Consider the following 26,127-nt stretch of genomic DNA (forward strand, 5'->3'; position numbering starts at 1 on the left):
AGGCAAAAAAATAAACAAGCACTGTATATTAATTTGCTCTGTATATAAATATTTCAAACTATATGTATAAACTATATTCAAAAGTTCAGATCAATTCAATATTTAATTGGAGAGACACATTTTCTTAAATAATAAGATTTTAGCCAGTTTATAATTTATTTCTGATCTACCTTTATTTGTAACTTTTTTAAACGTTTCAGCTTCTGTTAATTACAGTAACAATTGTGACATACATTGTCCTTACTGCACATAACCGCTAGGTGGAGGCTGTGCGCAACAGTTTATTTTGAAGTTTGTCTTTTTCTCTGTACAGGTCAGTTTTCTGCATTTGACTGGATTGTTTTTAATCATTAATATCAGAACGAATATAAATGAGTATTTCATACAGACAATTCGTGATAATGAGTGTTTGTAATTGTAGCCGCTAAACTTTTAAGACGCGAGATGGCTTAAAAACTTCAGATCCCATGATGCTGTGGGTGAGTGAAGTGGGCGTGGCTCTGTGCTTCTCTTAAACCCACAGCAGCAGCAGCAGCGGCGTCAGTCGCGGTGAACAGGTGATAAGAGCCATGTGTGTCTGTCACACACCTGCTTCACACGCTCGCGGATGAGCGCAACAAGTGTTTTATCATCTCAGTTTTTATTTTGTTATTTTAAGATGTCTACTTTCTGTGGAGTGGCGGACACTTTTCACCTCAGTTTTTGAAGTCGTCTTGGTTGATCAGAACGTCATGTGGTTTTAGATGAAGCTCGAGGCTGCTGTTTGGATGTTTTAAAATGGCTTTTGCGAAATTCAACAAGATCCTGCGGCTTCCTACTGACAAGAAGAAGAAAGTGAAGCAGTACGAGCACGTTCATCGCGATGTGAACCCACACGAGCTGTGGGAGATTATCGGTGAATTGGGCGATGGCGCTTTCGGGAAAGTTTATAAGGTGAGACGCAGATGTTCATGAACCTGTTAAGCAAGCTGCAAAACTCCTAATCCTGTTTTACTACGGCGAAGAGTTACCTCGTGAATATTAATGTTGACGCACTGACGTCTTTGGTCACTTTCGAATCATCTGATCTCATTCATATTTATGAGCCACGCCTTCGCAGAGACCCTTGTCCAGCGTCTAGACTGACGTCATCGCACCTACTTAATATTCACGAGTTTAACTTAATCTCGTAGTAGGATTTTACATTTTTCATTTGGAAGCATGATAACAAGAGCTCTGTCTGAAAATAATAAAAACACATTTTTAAAAAAGAAAATGCATGAAAATACACTTGTATAAAGGTTTGTGTAAAACGTCTAAACACGTATAACACACGTCATCACCGTTGATCACACTTTGAACTGTCACAGAGATTGTTTTTTATGAGGAGTCACTGTTTATTGAAAATGCACTGGAGATATTGGTCAAATGTCGTTGCTGTACTCTGCTTTACGTATAGCAAGAGTTTTTGTGTATTTTGTGTGAATATAGGATGCTGTATTAGGACAAAAATCATAATCATCACGGTTATTTTGCCTAATATTGAGATCACGATCATTTAACACGATTACTCGCTCACTAACTTTTGAAACAACATGGAAAATAAAAAAGCTTGTCTTTTAAACTGAATTCAACTGAAAAATAAATGTTAATTAATAGCACATCTGAACCACTGTGAGGAAAGGAGTGCGCTGTGGATTTATACCACGAGGAAAGAGGATTCTTGCAAAATGGAATGCGACACAATCATCGTTTTACCTCGATTGTTACGTTTTTGTAGTTGTTGAAGGCCAAAATTGACGATTACGATGACTTTTCGATTAATTGCACAGCCCTATGTGAATATTTGACTGTATAAGTCACGTTGTGAGTATATCATGCACTGACATGTGTAATGGTATGTATGCTAGTGACATGAAGTAATGCACTCTTTACTGCCTAAAGTGCTTCACTAACACACTCCATTCATTGAGGTGGCAGTCCCGGGACCCTCAGGGGCCGCTCGCATGCAGTCGCTGTGTAGTGTGGAGGAAGATGATGGAATGCGCTGCAGTTTCAGTAGGCGGCGAGAAATGCTGGAGCTGAATTTGTCCTTTTGTCCACAACGCAATCTGTGACGGGGTTTAAATACCCCATGACATGTGAGGTCACTTTAACCCATCTGACCCCTAAGACTGGACTAAATTACAACCTCGACTCCGAGCAGATGGTCAATGAGATTACTACATCTGAATCTTATGTGATGTTCAGGTCACTTTAATCCCAAAGGAAACATTTGTGATGTTGTGCTATAGGTGGTGAGGGAGGATATCTGAGGAGGACTGTGTTTCGTTTCAGGACGTCAGACAGACTGCTGGACAGAAGGCAAAGATTGGCTAAAACCAGCTGAAAAATATTGGAGAGCATAGCGGCTAAAATTCCTTAGTTTTTTAGCAATTCCTTAGTTTTGTTTAATAGCAGTCAGGGCTCTGTTAGCACGAAAACAAAAGCTCAGCAGTGACAAAGATGTTTTTCTCAGTATACACACACTTTATGTGCTTCGTGGTCTCTAAAAACCTTCTAGAGAAAAAGTTTTTATGAAATAAAGGCCTGTGAAAACGTAAGCGGTGCTTGTTGTGCTGTCGGCAGTTTGTGGTTAAATAAACAGAATTGCGTGAAAATGTCATAAAATGTAATTGTCACGATGATACAGTACATGTCACATCAACCCCATCATCACTTGTTAACATCTTCATTATGATCATGAAAAGAAACACTCTCATACAAAATGTAGTTCTGGAAATCGCAACAAATTTGATGTTGAATCTTCCTCCAGATCAGATTCATTTGACTGATGGACATTTTTGAAAGTTTTTGTGTTTTTAACAAAGAATTATGTACCAAAATAAGTCCAATTTGAGACCATGTTACCTGATTGTAATTGAATCTAATAACGGTCAGAAGAAATACACATTTAGTTTGTTTTGTGCGTGGATAGACTGATGCCAGGCCATGTGGTGGTGAACTCTTGGAGTTTTGTGCTGTTAGTTAATGTTAAGATCTGTTATTTATTGATGAGACACGTGTGTGTGTGTGTGTGTGTGCGTGTGCGCGTGTGCGTGCGCATGTGTGTGTGTGTGTGTCAGGGGTCATGTGTTTCCTTTAATCTCTGGTGTTCAGTGCTGTTGGTTTCATGATGATAAGAAGAGCGAGCGTCTTCTCTCTGGGTGGAGATGAACCCAACACACACACACACACACACACACTGATCTGAGTTCAGACACACCACACCATGAGTAAATACAGAACTGAAAGATCCCAGCTCAGGGTTTGAATACAGAACACAGTGTATAATAGTTCATGGCTTGACTATTGTTTCAGGTTCATATTATGGATAGAAGCACATGGTTACACATTGTATTGTGTTGGTAACCCCACAGTGTGTTGTGTTACATTCAGACTTTAGCGGGATCACTTTATTTTGATGTTGTGACATTGTGTAAATATTTACTACTGTTTTCATAAAGATAAATAGCAAGAAATACAGAAGGAGGTCCATAAACGCACATTAAAGATGAAAATTCACTAGTATTCATTAGGGGTGTAACGATACTTCGTATTACGATATTTCGCGATGCGAAAATGTTACGATGCGCATCGAAGAGAGATGGCGATATTTTACATGTTTAATTCTATTCTATTATATGCGGTAGAGAGAGAAGTCTCTGTGAGAAGGGGAAGCACAAGACACAATCTGTGTCTCCAAGTGGTTTACAAAGCGTCATAGTTTCCTTCACAATCGCCGTTAAAACACAGCAAACTTGAAGCGTGACTGCAGGCGAGTCACCCTAAAACTCATTACAAAGGAGCACAAACGTGTTTAATTGCCAATGTTCATTTATCCGCTAACGTGAGCTGCTGCATAACGTGATATGAACATAAAGTAAGTCAAAAGAAACCAGCGCTGTTCTGATCAGAGATGAAGTGAGTCGTACTTAGGGTTGGGTATCGAAAATCAATTCCAATTTGGAATCGGAATCGAAAGGCTAGGAATTCGGATACTTGAGATTAAAATTTGAATTCCTCTTATCAATTCCTGTGTGCATATTTTCAGAAAAGTACATGCGTTGCATGATCTGCTGACATCTCAATAAAAGCCCTTATGAAAATTATCAATATTTTTTACTATAGTAAGCATAGTTTAGCTATAGAATTTGCATTAAAGCACAGGAATCACAAATGAACCATAGTTGCATTATAGTAACTGCAGTTTAACCATGATGTAGTTCAACTATGATAATACAAATTGTAATAAATCAGAAAAGGTGTGTTTCTATGTGTAAATATACACAAAACGGTGCTCATAAATATATATACTGTATATATTGCAAACAAGTCAATAAGCAGGCTAAATGACCATACAGGTTGATATCTAAATGTTTTACTTCAACTGTGGAATCGAAACTGGGAATCGATAAGAATCGAAATCGATAAGCAGAATCAGAATTGGAATCGGAATCGATAAAATTGAAACGATTCCTAACCCTAGCTGTACTGTATATTAAAAGATCGAATGACATGTTAAAAACAAGTATGTGATCTGCATGATTGAAGAAATGTAATACAGGTTATGTAATGTGTCTTTCTGAAAGATTTTTCTCATTCATTACGGTCTCAAGCAAAGACAGCGCAGCGAGCCAATAGCGCTTGAGCGTGAGCTCTGTCAGAGCGTTTCATTGGTTGAATGTACTGAATGAACACGCCCTTCACTGAACGAACGAGTCAATTGAGTCAAAATGAGACCGTACATGTCGTTCATGGTCTAATATTCTCTGTTACAACAATGCATATCCAGTAGTTACTGAACTTTTCTGAAAAATAAAGCTAATGACCAGGTTTAATTTAATTCCAAGATAAAGTAAATTATGTCGAAACAGTTCAATCTTTGTATGGAACATTTAATTACACCAATTAAATGAGTTAATCCAGATAGATTGTAGTAGATTTATTTAATGTAGATTTCGTCGACTAAAAATAGACTCAAACTATGATAAATTGGGATGACTAAAACATCCAAAACAAACAAAAGACTATGACTACAACTAAATCAAAATTTGCTGTCAAAATTGACACTGATCTTAATTCTAATTTCAGTTAAGCCTTAAAATGTTCAAATTCTTTATGAAGTTGTATGTGCAACAAAATAAGTTACTGAAATTGTAAATATTTAGAAAATAAATGTTATTTGAATTTTTAATTTTGTTCAAAATACCGTGATGTGTATGGTATGGTGAACCCAGCATCGAGATATGTACCGAATCCTGAGCTGAGTGTATCGTTACACCCCTAGTATTCATACACACATTTAAACTTCTCACAAAGCTTTCAGCCCAGTAAACAACACCTGTGTACACACACTTCAGCTTCTTCAGTTAAACTGGACATCCACTTTAAAGATAAAGCGATGATGAATTTGACCATTGAGCCACATGTGGGAGATGAGAGAGATGTGTGTGTCTTGTGAAGGTTTGGAAAGAAACGTGTGTGAGGTTTTCTTTATATTGTTTAGCAGAGACGAGTCTCTCTCACACGCCGCGCACACAGGAAGTGACTCGTGGCCAACAGCAAGTGCTCTTGGTGTCAATCTGAGAGTCTGAAGAACATGTTGAATGGTGTTTCTTCAGGTGTGGCTGTGTTCATGGATGTGTTGAAAGGTCAAAGGTCACTCTCGTGTCACTGCTGTAATCTGCTCAGGTGTAAGTGGATTTCCAGCTTAATGTCCGCTCGTGAGGAGCGAGCAGATCACACTGTCAGTCAAATGTCAGCTCAATGTCTTCACTGTCATGATGTTATTGTTAGCGTGTGCTTTCAGCGCTTTGTGGTGTGGCCGGGTGCTGGTTGCTAAGGTTTTACTGGTTTATACTGGCCCAGATCAAAAGACCTGAGCAGACTCATCCTTCACTGTAGATCTGTGGGATGAAAGGTGAAATCCCATGATTCACAGCGATTGATTTTTTGCTTTAATAACTTGCAGATGTATTTCACTTATTCTGTGCTGACCTCCTTCTGTATCTCAATGTTATTTAATAACATTCTGCACAAACAAACACCATCATATGTCTTTATTTTAGCCACATTCCTCATCTGGCCATGTGTTTCCAGTCACGGCAGTGTTACGCCGGGCTTTATTCCCATGTGTTTATACATTTGTTAGTTAGTGTTTGTTAAGTCAAGCATGACTTCAAGTCGTCGTAGTTCACCCAAAGCGAGAAGTCTGACTTCATTTATTCATCATGTGTCATGTCAAACCTGTATGAGTTTCCTTCTTCAGCAGAACACAAAAGAAGATCTTTTGAAGAATGTTGATTATTAAACTACATTGAACCCTGTTGACTTTCATTGTATGATTTAAATCAAATCCAGAATTAAATTAAACTCTTATTTTGTATTTTTTTTTACAGTAGATGTGTGTGATTTATTCTGTTGGGAGATGTTACTCCTTGTTATAGTCAAGTGTGCATTATAATAACCTGATGTCTGATATATAACATCATTACATCATACAAGCCATCCTCAGCCGTCATCAAAGTGTCGAATAATGACTGTGTGAAGTCCACTCAACGTGTGTGTGTGTGTGTGTGCATCAGTAATGTGAATGATTTCACTGTAATGAAGAAGTGAATGTGAATGCGGATCGCTGATGATGATGATGATGAGGAGGATTGTATACAGCAGAAGTGACTCATACTGAAAGCGCTCATGTCTTTCAGGCTCGGAATAAAGAAACGGGCGTGCTGGCTGCGGCTAAAGTGATCGAAACCAAAAGTGAGGAGGAGCTGGACGACTACGTGGTGGAGATCGACATCTTAGCATCCTGCAACCATCCGTACATCGTCAAACTGCTGGATGCTTTCTTCTATGACAACAAACTGTCGGTAAGACTAACACGCAGAGAGCCAACAGTTTCATCTCCAACAGCACAAATTCTCTCTTAGATATGACCAGAACACATCATACATATAAAACACCGCTGACCCTCCTGACAAACCAATGATATTATCAAAACAGTCGTCGTTTCAGTTGACATGAGCAGTTTTCACACTGACCGTGATCTGCTGTCAATAAACCTCATATAATGTACATAGTATATAGAGGCTATTTAATGGAGAAATGATGGGAATCTTCTTTTGATCTGGAACTCTGTCCCCCCACTTCCATCCCTGCTTGAACACAAGATCTGTGTGTGTGATTTTAAACATTGCCGTATGTTTTAGATTTGCACACGTGTGTGTGTGTGTGTGTGTGTGTGTGTGTGTGTGTGTGTTATATGAGGGTGTGGATGAGTGTCTGGTTATAGAATCTCTTGATGAGAGACGCTCAGTAGAGAATGTTTGTGAGAGGAAATAACTGAACGCTTGTTGTCAGACACAAACACAAGTGATTGTTCTTCTTAACTTCAGTGTGTCAGAAGTTATCAGACCGTCTCGACACATTTCAAGAGAAAGACCGAAGGAATATAGTACAGACTCAGAAGAGTGCAGCATAAAGCGTTCATTGCTTAGAGTGGAATATTGGCGTGTCTATTATGATTGATTGATTGATTGATTGATTTGTGTGTGTGGTGGTGTATTATTATTATTATTGATTTATTTTTTACATTCATGTGCCCTCCTAATCTTTCATGAAAAACATGAACATATGTTTCTCCAGAATGTGGACGGTAATCGCAGTAATAATCATCTCATGATGTCCGTGTTGTTGTCAGACTGGTTGTTCAGGTGGATGTTATTCAGAGTATTCCAGTCATGTGTGCCAGCTGTAGTTTTGGACTGGTTCCTCTGGTTTCACTAGCCGGGTTTCCATCCAAACGTAATGCGAATCTTTTCAAAGTTTGACAAATGCGAATCCATCTCCCTTTATTTGCATGAACTGTTTTTCGCAAAAACACCTAAAGCTAGCGTTTTTTTTCAAAGTATGTTCTGTGCGTCCCAGCCACGAGCGCACCTTCTGAGATAACAGTCAGTTTTTGTGGGCGGAGTTTGGAGGAGAGACGTGAACTGAAATGGTTGTCAGTCAGCATCAGTCAGAATTGCTTGCATTGGATGTTTTTTTTCTCAAATCATTTTGCAATGCAGCCTATAATAATCCAACAGTTTTGTTTATTCATATGTTTAGTTTATAGTGTTGAAGGACACTTTTTAATGAAGTGTTTTGTTGTAGGGGTACAGAGTGCAGCACATTCTTTCAGCAGTCAGTCATAGGCCTAATATAGGCTATTCATGAAGGGAGGGGCTCAATTTTTTATTTATTGGCTAAATGAAAAGAAGAAATACGAAAAGCCATGTTTGGTATTCGGCCAAGTGTTTCATTTTTATTCGGCTTCGGCCAAGAATTTTTATTTCGGTGCATCCCTAGAAATTTGGCGTTTCCTTCACTCGTATCTGATGCGAAACTTCAAAATGCGCATGAAAGCAGGGTGATGGAAACTAGGCTAATGAAGGACATGAAGGATATGATTCTGAACATGTGTGTGGAGATGATTGTTTCTCTGCGCTCACTGTACTGTGAGATCATTCATCTGAAAACCTCCTCCTTCAGTGTTGTTGTTTTATGGAGCAGAGCAGGTCAAGCAGGTTTAAAAACATGTGATGATGAGGAAATGCCATCAAGTGTTTTCATGACCCCCGCGCACACACACACACACACACACACACACACACGCATCTTAAAGTAGGTTACTTTGATTGACAGCCAGATGATCATCTTCACACATTCTTGTAGTTTTCTGGACATTCCTGCTGGTCTCGGTCTGTGTGTGCGTGCGTGTGTTTCATGTGATGTCAGATATAAACCCTTCACTCTTCATACACGCACAATGATGTGAAGGTTCAGGTTTTCTGTCAGTGATTCTGCAGTGAAGATTATCATCATCATCATCATCATCACACTTCTTCAGCTCAGCAGTCTGTGATCTTATCACACTCGCATCATTAATACACGAACACACTACTGTTCACTTATCTCAGAGGAAGTCTGAATCTGGAGACATGTTTGGGGTTTTATGTCAACTTTGATTTTCTCCATCTCATGTCCAAACAACACACCTGAAATGATAAATCTGTTTTTCAGCTTTAGAAACATTAAAGGCGGGGTAACCGATTTCCCAGTCATGCTTTAGACAACCGAGTCAGGCCGAGTACCAAAACGACCTTGTAGCCAATCAGCAGTAAGGTGCACAGGACGGACATTAGCCGAGCGCTGACAAAGCGACAGATGGTGGTAGGGGTGTGTCTGTTTTGGTGATTTGAACATCAACAAGAGAAATCGGACACCCCGCCTTTAAACCTCTGGTTTTCATGTTGTCACCAGGAGTGTGTCATGTCTCTTTCTGTGTGTTGTGACCTCACCTCACTCACAGATATATACAGGATCTCTATTTCCGTTACTCTTGTGTATTATTACACCACTCTCTGGAATACTTCATTCTGATTGGTCGGTCATGACCCTCCCTTGAATCATCTTGACCTTGAAATGAAATCACATCAAATGTACTGACTGTCAGAAACCAAAGTGATGTTTGTGACCTTGATGTTGTGCTCCCACAGATCATGATCGAGTTTTGTGCTGGAGGAGCGGTGGACGCCACGATGTTAGGTAAGCTGATATGAAACCTTCAAGTGTTGCAAACATCACTCAGAGTTCAGATGTGTTTTGTGAGTGTTTGTGTTGTTTGTGTGTAGAGTTGGATCGTCCTCTTGAGGAAGCTCAGATTCAGGTGGTCTGTAAACAGATGTTGGAGGCTCTTCAGTATCTTCACAGCATGAAGATCATTCACAGAGACCTGAAGGCCGGGAACATTCTCCTCATGCTGGATGGAGACATTAAACTCGGTGCGTGCGTGACACACAGTACGACACGTGATGTTTTATATTGACCTGTAGCGTCGTTATACTGTATGAGAAGCACTTTAAACTCGTCTGTCCATCTACTGTCACTGCAACACATTAACAGGAGCTTTATCTTTTCAGTTTTTAAAGATTATAAATGAGATTTTTTAGTTGTATTTAAGTATCTGGGTATGTTGGGATTGTGTTATTGATGAAGGACAGATGTCTGAGTGTAACATGACACTGATGCTGTCATGTTCATGTGGAGGTTTTATATCTGATCTGATAACTGAACTGAAAGTCTGATGTCTTGTGCTTGAAAAGGTCTCTTACTCATTCTGTTCAACTCTCTCACAACCTCATAACACACACACACACACACACACACACACACACACACAGGTACAGGAAGACTCAGGCTTTAAAGTGTATGGAGTGCAGATTGTGACTGGTGTTATTTCATTCCTCTCACCGGATAAAATGGTGCTGTGCGTGTCATTGAGTGTCAGTTAATGGAGCTTGAGAATGTCAGGTGACACAAGAACTGTGTGAGAAACACCAGCTCAACAAACACACACACACGTCTCAGGGATGATGGAGCACAGCTCTAATCATGAAGATCGTTATATTCAAGAGAACTGATCCGATGTGTATTTTCAGGGAACACGTGACAGGAACGTGATAAATATTTATTCTTGTTTATTACACGGCTCATTTGAATGCTTGATTCTGATTGGCCAGTTCCAAGGGTGGTTCTTTTCAAATAGCAACCTCTCAAAACTAATAACACCCTGTGACTTGGATGCTGCAAATCATTTTGAGAGGGGCAGTTTAATATTACACAAAATGAGTTATAAATATGTCTTTTAATAGCATATATGAACGTCGTTTCTTTAAAACCGAAACTAAACGTCTTTTCCTCGCGGAAGGTCTGCGTTCGGTAAAAATGAGCTCATAAAATATTTCCAATTCACATTTCATGTCCAGTTTGTTTCTCGTGTGGCAAGTAGTCGTGTAATAAGCGCCATAATGTACAATAAACCCCTTTTGTGTGACACAAGACCCTCCGCTTCACATCCTGATCACACTGAAGGGGATTATTTCTGACATAACAACCGGCTGCCTGGACATTAGCTCTTACTTAAATCAAATGTTCTCTGTTCTTCAACAGGTAAGCCTATTGTTTCTAAAAGCAGTTGAAATGTTATAAAGCACTCGTCACGTTATCAGCTGTGTTAGATGAATGGCTTTATTGGTTTCCTCACTGTTATACGTCTGTTTGGATTCAAATGTGTGTGTGAATGTTTGGAACTGCTGTGGCACACAAAGCCACACACGCTCAAATCTTTATCTACAGTGCAGCATTGTTGGTAAAAAAACGTTTACACTTCACCTAATCTAACATCTCATCGTGTGCTGTTTTATTGCAGCTGATTTTGGCGTTTCTGCAAAAAACACCAAAACTATCCAGAGACGAGACTCTTTCATTGGGACTCCGTACTGGTGCGTGCTGTTTAACTCATGCACTCTATTATCAGCAGAATATCTTCTGTGTGTGTGTGATGTTTGTGATCATGTGTTGTGTGTGTGTGTTCAGGATGGCTCCTGAGGTTGTGATGTGTGAGACGATGAAGGACGCGCCGTACGACTACAAAGCAGACGTCTGGTCTCTGGGCATCACACTGATCGAGCTGGCTCAGATCGAGCCGCCGCACCACGAGCTCAACCCCATGAGAGTTCTGCTCAAAATTGCCAAGGCTGAGCCGCCCACCCTGGAGCAGCCCACCAAGTGGTAAGACACAGAGACCCGCTGGAGTGTTTACCGTTCTCTTCTCTCAGATATCTCATCATTTTAAACGAGATGTTTCATCTCAAGGGGTTTATCCCAATAAATAAATAAATAAATAAAATTTCACAATCTGACTCGGTCACTTAGATGTAGATGAACTCTTGTTGGGTAAATGTTGAAGGGTTTTGTGTGTTTTAGGTCAATGAAATTTAAGGATTTCCTGAAAACCGCTTTGGATAAAAACCCTGAGACAAGGCCGACGGCTTCTCAGCTTCTCGAAGTAAGAGAATCTCACACATACACACACTTTCATTCCTCTTCTCGCTGTATTGAGCACTATGTGTACAGGGCACGCCCTCAGAAACCCCCGAGCTTCTCATCACAGCCCTCACTACTTCCTCTTCTACAAGACTTCAAACAATTGTCATTCTTGCTCTTGGATATCTCGCCATGATCTACTCGACCACAGAGCTGACCTCAGAAAGAGCAGGCCAGCCAAATATTCACAAAGAGTCAAACTAATTCATACATGCTCTGCAAGTAAATCAAACAACATGTTGACTGATGTTTTTTGAGAACGAGAGATAATCATTAAGATAAAAGTGTGACTGGGAATCTGACTGATATGAGCCATTTAAGTCAACAGACATACAGTCTGTCTACTAGAAACAAAACCCACAAACCCCGGTGCTGAATCTCATTATCATGAGAAGTGTGTGTGGTGTTTCAATCTACAGGAAGTCCAGGGAGTTTGGGTGAGTGAGTGAGTGAGTGAGTGTGTGTGTGTCCTGCATGACATCTGCTGAATATAAAGTAACTTTACCTCTTCATGTCTGTCTCTGTCTGATAACCCTCGCTCTCACGCACACACACACATTTGTATTATAATAGGAAAAATGGTTATGGCCGTGATGATTGTGTAGTGAAAGTGTGATGTTGTGACAGCACTACTGACATCACAGTTGATTTTGGCCAGATTCTTGCATGCGCTCCTGACATGGTAGTAAAATGCTTCAGTGTGAGGATGTTTGTGTGGGTTTGTATTCACACTGATTCCATCAATGTAGACAGAATGCCCTGTTTATTGATGTGAATGCAAATGAAAGTGAGTCTGATTCATCTGTTCAGTTACAGTTATTTATTTGGCAGACGCTTTTATCCAAAAGTAGGAGTAGTAGAGTATATAAACATTTTGTCAGCACACTAAACAGTACTGTTAGTTTACAAGGCCATGCTACTAGGAGCATTAAAGCTGGAGTAAGCAAAGGAGAGAACAGCACATTTTTTAGACAGACAGACTGTTATTGGTTAGTCAAATAAATGCGGAAGAGGTATGTTTTGAGCTGTTTTTTGAAACTTGTGAAGGATGCTGCAGTTCGGATGGAGGCTGGTAGTTCATTTCACCACAGGGGAACCGAATGAGTAAAGGTTTTTGCATTTGATTTGGTGCCTCGCTGTGATGGAACAACCAGGTGTCGCTCATTTTCAGACCGAAGATGACGGGAGGGGATATAGACCTGGAGCAGTGAGTTAAGGTAGATGTGTGAATTTGCCGTTATCGTTCTGAAGGCCAGTGTCAGAGATTTAAACTTGATGCAGGCGGTAACTGGCAGCCAGTGAAGTGAAATCAGGAGGGGTGTTACATGGGTTCTTTTAGGCTGATTGAAAACTAGACGTGCAGCTGCATTCTGGATCATTTGCAATGGCTTGACTGCATTGGTTGGAAAGGCCGGCCAGTAGAGAATTGCAGTAGTCCAGTCTTGATATGACCAGAGCTTGGACTAGCAGCTGAGAGGCATGCTCTGACAGGAACGGCCTGATTTTCATGATGTTGTAGAGCACATACCTGTAAGTTCGAGTAGTTGCTGCGATGTGGGAGGTGAATTTCAACTGGTCGTCGAACATCACCCTCAGGTTCCTCGCAGACTTGGTGGGTGTTATAGTTGAGGATCTGAGCTGAATGGCAAGGTGGTGTTCAATTGATGGGTGGGAGAGTTGGTTAAATACTACCCTTTCGAGGGCCTTGGAAAGGAAAGGCAGGTGAGATTGGTCTGTAGTTGCGGATCACTGAGGGGTCGAGTGTTGGTTTCTTGAGTAAAGGTGTTACCCCAGGGCTTGTTTAAATGAGGTGGGGACAGTGCCAGTGGTGATGGAGGTGTTAATAATGTGTGAGTGGGAGAGATAGCCCGTAGGAGGTGGGAAGGGATCGGATCGAGGGGACAGGTAGTAGGCCGGGTGGAAAGGAGAATTTTGAAGACATCAGTCTCCGAGAGGGGAGAGAAAGAAGGGAGTTGAGGATAGCAAGGGGTAAGAGAGAGATCAGGGATGCATTGAGCAGAGAATTGCCTGCTGATGGTCTCCACTTGGTATTGGCGGGAGGTGGAGGGGGACAGAGAAGAGAGGAGAAGGTTGACACGGGTTAGATGCAGTTTGGATTTTGTTTTGAAGGTACTTGGTTTTGGCTGCAGATATATCAGTAGTGAAGGACTTAAGATGATGTTGATACTTGGAGAGATCTGAAGGGTCTCTAGACTTGCGCCACTTCCTCTCCGCAGTCCTTAGCTTGGTCCTATGGTCGCGAAGAGTCTCAGAAAGCCAGGGGCAAGAGGGTGTGGCACGTGCAGGCCTAGAGGTAAGAGGGCCGACACTGTCAAGACAGGATGTTAAGGTTGTTCAGAGACGATCAGTAGCTTCCTCAGCCTTGAGAGATGAGTAAAGGGTTGTGGTGGGTAGGGAGGAAGACACCATTGATGAAAAGCAAGTGGGAGAGAGGGAATGAAGATTGCGACGGAAGAAAACAGGGTTAGGTGGGATTGGTGAGATTACAGGGAGTGTTACAGGGAACTGTATAAAGAAATGGTCAGAGACATGTAGGGGGGTAACTAGAATATTATTAATGGTGCAGTTACGAGTCGGAACAAGATCTAGCTGTTGTCCTCCTCTGTGGGTGGGAGGGGTGTCGGCCCTGTTAATTGAGGAGAGGAGAGCGAAGAGGTCGGCTGCTTGTGGTTTGTCTATGTGGATGTTTTCAGGGATAGAGGACAGCAGCGTGTCAAGCTCTTCTAAGAAGTTTCCCAGTTGACCTGGAGGGCGATAGATGACAACACAATGTATTTTTGATGCATAAGTGATGGTGATTGCATGGTAATCGAATGAGGAGATGCTGCAAGGAAAAGACAGTGGAGTGAATTTCCAGGTGTTGGAAACAAGCAAACCTGTTCCACCTCCCCCAGTTCATATCATACGTTCAGTCGTATATGTTTATGAATTTTTCATTGCCTGTGATAGACACACGTGTACACAACAGAAGCTTTGTGTTGCACTTCAGCATCTGCGGCTCACTTCTTACTTTCTCATTACATTGATGATGATATGCATTATTTTAAGTGCCAAATGTATTATTAAGTTGTGATTATTTATTGATGATTGACAGACATGAACAGCAAAGCTACACTGTCAAAAAATCAGATAAAGTACTGGCAGAAAATGACCGGTACATTTTCCTTTATTTTAAGGACATTTCTGTATATTGTAGTATATTGTGGCCTATTTTTATGGTGCGTAACAATGTGACTCCAGTGAGCAGACACATACTGTCCACAACTGAGTGGAATATATCAAAGTATTGCTTGAGAACTGAGGGAAAGAGTGTTCTGTAGCATGTGCATGAATATCATGACGAGTGACCACAACATCAGACTCATGTGATGTCACACTCCTCATCATCCTCATTTAGGTCCTCTTAGAGAAAAGGACAGATTCAGTGAATGTCAAGAACAACACGGTGCTGCTGTGATTATTCTTATAAATTGAGAGGACCATGTGTATGAATATATGAGATGTGTAGTCTTTGATGAAAACCAGAAGTTTTGGTCTGTGTAAAGCTGAAGATGGTGTCATGTGACCTTCTCAACACAGAATGTCTGTGGTTTTCTGCACAGTTTTGTGGTGTGAATTGGGAAGCATCCAAAGGGTGTGTTTATTAGCATTGAATAAGTATATCAGGTGTAGGGTAGTGTTGTTGCATACAATTTCCATTTACTGATGTTTTATGTTTGTACGTTTAAAAGCTGGTGAACGTGTGTCAGTCTGATTGATCTAATGCACACGTGGCGTTTGATGGGAGTAATGATTCTTTAAAAAGCCCATCGGCAGGTTTAGCATCACACCGTCTCATGTTATTGTCCTGCTGCTGTTCACTTGGTTCTGGCAGCACGGCTGTAATGAAGTCGAGTGAAGCCCGTGATGTTGTGTTAGCAGTGAGAGTCATTGAGCTGTAGTGGATGTCTCGCTCAGCAGCTGCTTCATGTGTGTCTGTCAGCCAAATAATACATGAGAGCAGCGCTTCTCTCCATCACACAGCTGCTCTCTCTCTCTCAACATGGCACTTTTATTCTGTAACCTCACACAAACTCAGATGAGCTCATGACCCGCAGTAGTCACTTCATTATATTTGATCCCAATCGCAGAATATGAAGCTTGACCAATCCCGTTCAGGCATTGAGGAGAATGATGTAATAGATTGAAGTCTACAGGATGTCTGTTTGAAAGAATGAAGGTTTTGTTGGCGGAGGTCTTTAGAACTGAAGCTGTGGATCAGTTGGATGAGTTGCTCTCAGGTTTTGACGGAGGCAGATGACGTCTGAACTCACTGGAGCTGATGATATGTGTTGTGCTGTGATGTGTAATCATGTGTTTGTTGTGTGCTCAGCATCCCTTCGTGAGCTCGGTGAAGACTAACCGTCCTCTGAGAGAGCTGGTGGCTGAAGCTAAAGCCGAGGTGAGAGAGGAGATCGAGAACGAGAATGAAGAAGGAGAAGATGATGATCCGGCGGATCTCTCGTCTGTACGGTTTGACTCTCTCGCTCGTCTCAAACTTGACTGTGATGATGATGATGATGATGATGATGATGATGATGAGACCGCTTCAAGTCATGACATGAACACACTGTTCCATAGAAAACATCCAGTGACATGTATACAGTATTTCACATTTAGGCTTGTTTTACCAAATGGAAATATAACAATGTTTTTAAAAAGCAAACATCTGCCAATGGGGTGAGTCAGGTTCTTACTCAGTTCAAGTGTATTTTTCTCACACCACTAGCAGATCTTTGTGCTTTTTTAGAAAAACATTGTTTTAAAACTTCCCTAATTGTTATATTTCCTTTCATAAATCAAGACTAAACATCTTCGCTCACTTTTCTTGTCAAATAAATGTATTTTGATTTAAAGGTCTCCTCAGACGAGCACTTTCAACAAGTTGTTATGATTTTTTAGGGTCTTCATGAAATGTCTGGAACATATTTTGCTTAAAAACACTCAATGGCTGTGTAAACAAAACCTTTCTTGCCTCGTCAAAAACATCTTTGCTCACAGCAACCCGTTTTGGTGCATGTCTCTTTAAATGATAATGAGTTACAGCGAACCCCACCCCCTTCTGTCCGGCGTGTCAACACAACACACGTGTAGTACTGCCATGGCAACGGTTTAGCTAAATGATATTTCCTGAATTCCTCTGCTGTTAGTTTCGTCTTAAACGTCTCAAATCATTTGTCCGGAGACTAAAAAATAAGTCACAGCTAATGCGCTCACTTTGTTTGTTTGCCTGAAATCCACGGCTAAACTCCAAGTGCCCATTTGCCAAATAACATACAGTAAATATACAGTAAGTTTAACACTGGCTTTGAATGTTCTATTTAGCCCGTGACTGACTTTGCTCCCTTCGCTATCATATGCTAACGTTATCCTCCTATATATATGGTACATTTACGTCAATTCAGACTGTTGATAAATATTACTTACATCGGCAGTTTTGTCTCGTTCAGTCGGTCTCGATCCCTCTTGAGGAACAACTTTGAAGCTAATCCTGCTTGTACTGTCCCAGGTTGATAAAGCACTCCGGTTTGAAGTGATTCGCGCAAACAAGCAGGTTTTTACTTATGGTTTCTGATGGATTTCCACTAAAAATAAAATAAATCCACTCCTGTCTCTTCCTAGGTTTGGACTCTGTGCAGTGACTACATTGCATGTTGTCCACAAACTTTAGCCATGGAGTACACCGCTGTCGCTTGTGAAAACAACAATGGCGGAGTGCGGTGGGTGGAACTGTGTAGATTAAGGGGCGGTAACATTATAATAAAATCCACTTTGGACGTCACAATCGGAGCGAAATCTGAACGGCTGGATTTCTCATATGCTTGCAGGGAAAGGCACACCAAAACAAACTTACTGGGTTCTTATTTTTCACGTTTTCTGGGACTTGATTATAGCACTTAAACACAGAAAAATGTGACTTTCATCCGATGGGTCCTTTCAGAACGTTTAGAACTATAAAAAGAGAAACATGCTTTGGAAGAACGTCATTGTTTGCAGTGGAGTGCATTGTGAAAGAACAACAGCTGTGCTGACTAATCAAAATCCAGACAGTAGTTATTCAGAAAGAAAAATCCAAATGAAGTAATGATAGCTGAAGAGACGACACCTGGATGGGCTTCAACACTAGCATGCTGTATACAGGATTGCCTGCTTTCACAGACACAGCTTAAGACTAGTTCCAGACTAAAATGAACGTCGAGTCTGAAAATATCTTAAGACATGTCATTGCCATTGTTTTGTCACAGCAGTAATGTTTTTATCTCAGGCGTTTTAATGAAAGCCACTTAAATATTGGCATAGTGCTAGATTAATCCAAGCTTTGTCTGTAAACCGGGCCTATGTGTACTGTAATAATGTAGCATTGTGGAAGGAAACGCAGATGTGACCCACACAACACACAACACAATGTGATTGTGATGTCACTTCCTGTGACTGTAAGTGCTCATGCGTCTCCACCCACATCTATTCTAGGTTTGCCTTCTATTACAGAGTGAATGACGCGGCACGATGGTGCCAGTGCTTCTTAAAATAACTCCTCATCAACACATAATACAGCACACAACCTCTCTTCAGGTCTATCACCTCTGTCAAAACTATAATCATGAGGTGCATGATGGGATTCTTGCTTTTTTAAGCATGTACGTACGCTGGACACTGCTTCATTCTGTGGTTGCAAAACGTCTCTGTGTGTTTTTAGGCTCCATGTAAAGACCCATCTGAAATCAGTTTAGACGGGGACCGTTCACATGACCTCGCTGAAGCCGAGGACAAGCCCAAGACCCCCGTGTCCAGCGAAACCCTGGGTAAAGAGCCAGAGGACGACGTGAGCGAGGAAGATCAGGACAAACCCGAGAGCGAGGCGTCAGGGAAGACCTCCAGCTCTGACTCCGGCATCGAGGATGGAAAAACGACACCCACTTCTGACGAAGAGCCCAAGAGTCCCGAGAGCTGTGACCTTTCACCTCTGAGAACACACGAACCGTCGGGTTCAGGGTGTTCATCAGAAAGCACAGAGCAACCGCCGGTGACATCGCTGAAATCTCCAGACGTCGTAAAGCCCGCTCGAGCCCTGGAGCCCACCCGTCACGCTTCTGGCGCCAGCGACAGGTCATCTTCTGTCAGGAATGATGTGGATGCTTTGATTCTGGACCTGTCTGGTGACATGTCGGGCAACAAGGACGGCGGCAGCCTCTCTGTACGGGTACGTGTGTGTGTGTGTGAACGTCATCAGTGTGTCTGGTTAAACCTACATCACGTCCTCATCTCCACCTCACAAGTAGTACCCTGCTCTGCTAAACAACCGAGTGAAACTTGCACTCCATGTAGGCAACTGAAATTTGTTTGCGAGGTGTCTAACGGGTATAAATTCTACTGATGGGAATTGTCGAAAAGTGTTTGAAAATAGCCCCAATGAAGCTCCACCGCTAAAGCCAAGCGTGTGAAAGCAGATCACCTGGTGAGGAATTGAAGTGCTGAGCTGTTGGACGTCAGGTGCAGGAGTGTCTACAGCGGTCTGAACTCTGTGTTAGCTCAGATCACATACAGCACACAGGTGTCAATCCCACAATGCACTGCGCTGAGCTCGGAGAAGTGTAGTCAGATGTAGTCTCCGTTGCTTTACATGAGGAGTGTTGTTTGTTCAGATCAGTTTCAGAAGAGATGCTCCCTTAGAGGACAGCTGTCTATGTAGGCTGGATACAGTAAAGCATCTGGAATGTCTCAGCACGTCACCGGTGCTTTTAGCTTGACATCGACTGTGACTGTAACTCTTCCCTTTAACAACACAGCTGGAGACATTAGTCGAGGGTTTCTTAATGTGGTTTTCTTCTTCTGTCAGCAGACTCCAAAACTCCTCTGATGTAAAGAAATGAAGAACAAACAGATGTGCTTCCGGTAATGATTTATCGTTGGTAATAGGAATTATTTATGACATTTGTTGACTAAGCGGGCGTCAGCTCCACAGGAGAACAGAGCTCTGTTTATGAAGGAGTGAGAGGAGCGCTACACTGACCTCATACAGCAACAGGGTGTGTGTGTGTGTGTGTGTGTGCGCGCGTGTGTGTCTCTCCACACATCATCATATAATAAACTGTCAGATGTTCAGTGACTGCTACCGCACTCTATCGCTGTGTAGATTTCACTAGAATTGTGTCAACAAAACATGGAAGCACTTCTGTTTTTGGCATCAATAACAAGAACCGAAGAGTAAAACGAAGTGTGAAAGGGGTTTCCTCTTGACAGAGAAACATTCATGTTCACGTGTCGAGCAGCTCGTCTCTGACGCTCGGTCAGATTTTCCGCAGTATTCCGTCAAAGGCTCTTTTGTCTGTCAGTCATTCACTGTTGTGTTCATTGTGCATGAGAGACTCATGTGTGATGTATCCCAGCAGCACTTTCACTCCGTCCCAGCCTGAGCTTCTGTGAGAGATGAACAACTGGTTGACTGACGGGTAAGAGCGAGTGAGAATGACTTCCTCAGCGTGTACTGCGAGCTGTAGGAGTGATCGCACACAAGCTCGTTGTGTTTTTAGGGAGGATGTGTAAATGTTTACTCAGCTGAGTCGAACACAAAGGTGTTATATGACACACAGAGTTGAGCGATGTTCATGTTGAGACGAGACGAGTGTTCCGAAAGACATTCCTCATGTCAGTCATGCTGTGCAGTACATCAATCATGTTCTGTGACGGAAGATGAGGCGAACTCTTCTTGTGAGAAATGTGACTGGCATGTTTGCGTGAGGGGAAGTTCACTCTCACGTCTCTTGAGAAACACGGCTGGCACTTCCTGTCAGACGATCAATCTCACCACTTCCTGTTCATGACCCCCGGCCCCCCTCTCTCTCTCACAGCACGGTTTTCACCCATCCCACCCTGTGTGTTTATGGTTCATTTATCACCTGTCTCTTTTCTCACCAGGACTACAGGAAGACGCTGAAACGCACTCGTAAATTCTTGTTTGATGGTGTTGAGGTGAGCGTCACCACATCTAAAGTCATCAGTGATGATGAGAAGAAGGACGAGGAGATGAGATTTCTCAGGCAAGTCTCTCAGTGGAGATTTACACTTCAGGTGCTTCGGACTTGACCGCTGTTGTGAAAGAGCTCAGTTCTGTTCCGTCACATAGAGAAAATCAAACCCTTCTGCCATCTAGTGGTGTGACATCAGCCTTACACGCGCGTGTGCGTGCATGTGTGTGTGTGTGTGTGTGTGGGGGGGGACTTCACACAAATCAACACACCTCCATGTCCACATTTCACCCCAAAATCAGGTTTGCACTAGAAAACCAAGCGTAATGTTGAATGATCTTCTTTGACACATTTCACATCCACGTCTCTTCACCGGTCATACTTCTTTATGATTTACGGTATTTGTGATGATTCTTATTGCCGGAATACATGAACACAGGTAAGAGTGTCCGTCGGGACAATGATAATATCATCAATATAGAGCTGTAAAATCAGTCCTAGTATAGATCTTCAGATCTCGGGATGCATTCATTGTGAAACTGAGTTTGTGGGACATTCCTCTGGTTTGTGTCATGAATGAATGATTGCGGGGTGTGAACCGCCTCTGCGTCACATCACTTCTGCATTCCACACATTCTTCACATCTTCAGCTCTTTCTGGACGACTTCAGTCGCTCTAAATCCCATTGCACATTGAGTCCGAAATGTCCGCACGTTAAAAAATGAATATGACCTCACGTTGTGTCAATCACATTTACACACTGCCTCCGATATTTTCGTCCGTCATAAAAAAATTTGGACCGGGTTCAATTTTTTTCGCATACGTAGCAAGCACTTTGAGTGGCCTTTTATAACAATTCAGAGACACCGTACAAACCAGAGCCAAATACGAAAAAACGCATACGAAAATTTCGGACTCAGTGTGCAAAGACCTCAAGGCTGAAATGCGCTACATGACACTGAAGAGATTTGAGATGTATAGAATCCTATAATGTCAGGATCAAACTCCCTTTTCCAGATCTGAGCAGAAGTCATGTAGTGGTGTGTTACAGTAGTGTTTGTGGTGAAGACGTGACTGAAACCTCAGATGATGTGTGCGCAGGCGTCAGGAGCTGCGAGAGCTGCGTCTGCTGCAGAAAGAACAACAGCGAGCTCAAGCGCTGCTCAACTTCAAGCTCAAAGATCAGCGAGATCAGATGCAGAGAAGATTTGACCAGGAGATGAACGTGAGTCTCACGCACACCCTATGACGTAGGTGACTTCATCCTGCTTGAATAAATCTTCACGATTTTTACGGGACAAACATTTGCTAATGCTGTACTGTACGTGTGTTTGACTTGGAGCGATCCGTGTATGACGTCACAGCACAGTTTTCCATTCGCTCTCATGATCCTGTGCAACACGCGCGCTGATATTAAAAAGTATTGATGTGCTAAACCTCTATTGTGTCATTCAGCTGAAAGAAATCAAGATGTCCGTTTACAAGCTGTACTGTATGTGTCACAGGCCAAGAAGAAGTTTTATGACACCGAGCTGGAGAATCTGGAGAAACAGCAGAAACAGAGCATTGAGAAGATGGAGATGGATCACACCGTACGAGTGCGCGATGAAGGCAAACGCATCCGACTGGAGCAGGAGAGAGCTTACAACAAATTCCTCGACCAGATGAAACACAAGAAGAAAGAGGTGATCGCATTAAACCGAAACTCGAGCAAATATCAGGCACAAGCTTTGAAATGAATTGTGTGGCAGCTGTGATTTTGCGGTGCAGAAATGCGTTTCGATTTGCTTTGTGCTTTCTCAGGTGAAACAAGAGCTGGAGAAACTGCCCAGGAGTCAAAGAAAAGACAGTAAGAAGATCAAAATGAACAATTTCCTCCAGATGAAACAAACTGAGGTGTGTACGTCTTCATCATCCTGTTTGTGTGCGTGAACGGTGACGGACGCTGATTCTGTTTTCTCGTTTCTGACTCTCTGTGTACAGGAGGAGAAGTTCCTGGCGGATCAGAAAGAATATCTGGACTCGACTCTAAAGAGAATCATTGCTGAAAATAATCAAGAGATCTTGGAGACGGAGCGCTCGTGTCTCAACAAGAAACAGCATCTGATCAGAGGTACACGTGAGGAGGAGGATCAGTTTTAAATTGACATGTGTCGTAAGTGCGAAGCCGAATTGATGTCTAATTGAACGAGTACCCAACCTGATTTGGTTTTGCACGTTTGGAAAAAACGATGCGAGAAAGTTCATTTTATCCAAAGCGACTTACAAACGAGGTAAACAATGGAAGCAATTGGAACAACAAAAAGCGTAAGTGCAATAAAACTGGTCTCATATCGCCTACCACAGTATACAGAGCTAAGGGGTTTTTGGGATTGAGTCCGATCTGATCTGAAAAGTGCTGTTTGCTGAAACCGTGCTGTAGCGTGAACTCTGGACTGTTTGTGTGTGTGTGTCAGATCAAGAAGCCACCATCTGGGATCTTGAGGAGAAGTGTCTTCATGAGCGACACCAGCTCCTCAAACAGCAGCTGAAGGATCAGTACTTTCTTCAGAGACATCAGCTCCTCAAGAAGCACGAGAAGGTCTGAGGCCTGTGACGTTAGCGTATCATTCAAACTGTGTGATGCACTTTTGACGACCGACGTTGTGGCATCTTGAAAAAAAAGTCCTTTGTTTTGAGTGATGAAATGTTAACCGTTCCATGATGACGGATGTGTGGACACGTTTGGAGCCCTTGAATGAGGTGTCTCTTCAACCAAACTCTACATATTTTAAAACGATTAAAAACCAAGATATTTCTTATTATTTGTCCATTTTTATAACGAATAAACACTTGTCCCGTTAATATCAAGCTCTGAAATATTTTAGTAGGTAGAGATTTTGTGAGCGGGGGGGACCTGGAAGTCAAAAAAGGTTGAGAAGACCTGATATGCTGTTGGGTTGTGATGTCTGTGTTTCAGGAGCAGGAACAGATGCACTGTTATAACCAGCGTATGATTGAGCTCCTGAAGGCCAGACAACAGCAGGAGAAGAGCCGACTGCCCAAGATCCAGCGCGGCGAGGGAAAAACACGCATGGCCATGTTCAAGAAGAGCCTGAGGATCAACTCCAGCGGCAGTTCGGCAGAAGACCGCGAGAAGATCAAACAGGTGGAATCTCCTGCACAACTCGATTGACATTTCTTTCACTTTATGTGTACCAAGCAGTAGAGATAAATAATAGTATAGAAAAATGCGAGCTCATGAAGAAGTAGGATTGTCTGCAGAATGTTGTTATATTCACAGACCTGGTGTTCTTCTCATCCGTCTTTCTTCAGTTCTCCAGGCTGGAGGAGAAGCGTCAGAAGGCCGAGCGACTGCACCAGCAGCAGAAACATGACAATCAGATGAGAGAGATGATTGGCCAGTGCGACGGGAACGTCAGAGAACTGCAGCAGCTGCAGGTGAGAGGAGGGGGCGTGTCGTGCTGGGTGGAGGTGGGAGGTTTTTTTTTACAGGCCTGATGATCTGATGTGAGTGTGTGTGTGCGCGCAGAATGAGAAGTGTCACCTGCTGATCGAGAACGAGACGCAGCGGCTGAAGTCTCTGGACGAACAGCACAACCATCAGATGAAGGACTGGAGAGATCAGCTGAAGAGCCGCAAGAAGGTCTGAATGATCCATGACATCACAATGTTGCTCAAGTGTTTTTCCAGTTGTTTGCAGTAAATGAGTGATATCACACCAGTACACTAGACTCCATTCAGTATGACGTCTCGTATCTGCTCACAGGTTCTGGAGGATGAACTGAACCAGAAGAAAAGAGAACAGGAGCTTTTCTTCAGGATGGGTGAGGAACCAGAGGCTCAGATCCTCTGCTCACCAACCAAACTCACCAAGTTCCTTCCGTACCCTGATTCCTCCAACACATGAACCACTGCATCCACCCACCTGCCCACTCTCTCACATCCCATCCCCCCGCCCAACCTGTGACTAACCTGTTAGAGACTCTCCTCTTTTTCTTTCATGAGGCTGTAATGCAGTTTAAAGCATTGAGAAGAAAATCCGCTCATGTTGTGAATCTACTGACACATCCATCACAGGTTTAGCCATATTGAGCAGCACATTTAAACATCTCATCATTTATTTGACTAACTTCAATTCTGGTATTTGGCTCATTTGTTTATAAAGGGTAAGTTGTGCTCACGAATAATTCATGAAGGCTTTAGAGTTCATTTATGCTTCACTTAAGATCCAAGAGAGAAAGTCTTCTTGCCTTAGTTCAAGTTACTGTTCTTCAAAATGTATGTTGGGGTCAAATTTGCATTGCCAAATATATTGTACAAACCCATATTCTTATATATATATATATATTTTTTTTCAATAATCATTTAATATCACTTTACTTTTATAACAAAATGTAATGACCAATTTCAACCTTGTACAAATGTTCAAATGCTAAAAACAGATTTTACATTTTAGTTGTCTGAATTGCTGCGGACGTTATTTTCTACAAGATAGCAGTGTTGGTTTTAATTGGTACATGAAGTTATTTTACTTTCTCTCAAATGATTTTACACACAGACAGCAACTAGTTTGCCAGTTTTATTCTGCGACGTCGAGTCACAATGTGAGTTGTAGTCATATACTGTAAGTGCGGCAGCACACTGGATGAGATGAGATCACACCTGCACACATGCCAAAGTTCAAGACTCGAGAGACGTTTGTTTATGCTTTAAATGGAATTATGTTTTAACTTTTTTTTTTAATGTTCACATGTTCAAAGCACTGTCACCTAACCAAAGTGCAATATGTTGTGTTCCTCCTTGAAACATTGTGTTCAGGTCTTACCCGTTGTGTTATTTTAGGAACAGTATCCATTCTCCAACAGTTGAAAGATTTCCACAAGCGTGTCCGAGAAACCGTTTGGTACGAGAAACTCTCTCTAGTTCCCTTCAAATGTCTTGGTAGAAATGTTGATTTTGTCTTCCGTTTTCAGCATTCCATTGAGTCTTGTAACTTGGTGTAACCAAAGGTTTAGTGTGAATGTATCTCCATGTTGTTCTATAAGAGTATATTTAATAAATAAGATGTTTATTAATCGCCTTGAGACTTCTGTTTGAATCTGTAGCACTGGATTGTTGTGTGGGTCTTGCTGGACAAACACTGGAG

At 42.0% G+C, this 26,127-nt stretch overlaps 1 protein-coding gene across 1 annotated transcript; it reads left to right on the forward strand.

Annotated features, from left to right (window-relative positions):
• Positions 1-282: 282 nt before the first annotated feature.
• stk10 (serine/threonine kinase 10) lies at positions 283-26,060 on the forward strand. Its single transcript, XM_057359505.1, has 19 exons — positions 283-933; positions 6,729-6,893; positions 9,564-9,612; positions 9,699-9,848; positions 11,276-11,348; positions 11,443-11,637; positions 11,833-11,914; positions 16,346-16,480; positions 18,710-19,213; positions 20,929-21,050; positions 22,080-22,203; positions 22,484-22,663; positions 22,782-22,874; positions 22,962-23,091; positions 23,435-23,559; positions 23,938-24,126; positions 24,294-24,419; positions 24,511-24,624; positions 24,748-26,060. Exons 1-19 carry the CDS (start codon positions 778-780, stop codon positions 24,886-24,888), a joined length of 2,853 nt encoding a protein of 950 aa, XP_057215488.1. The 5' UTR covers positions 283-777; the 3' UTR covers positions 24,889-26,060.
• The last annotated feature ends 67 nt before the right edge of the window (positions 26,061-26,127 follow it).

This window comes from Triplophysa rosa, linkage group LG19 (genome assembly GCF_024868665.1).
Source record: "Triplophysa rosa linkage group LG19, Trosa_1v2, whole genome shotgun sequence".
NCBI lineage: Eukaryota > Metazoa > Chordata > Actinopteri > Cypriniformes > Nemacheilidae > Triplophysa > Triplophysa rosa.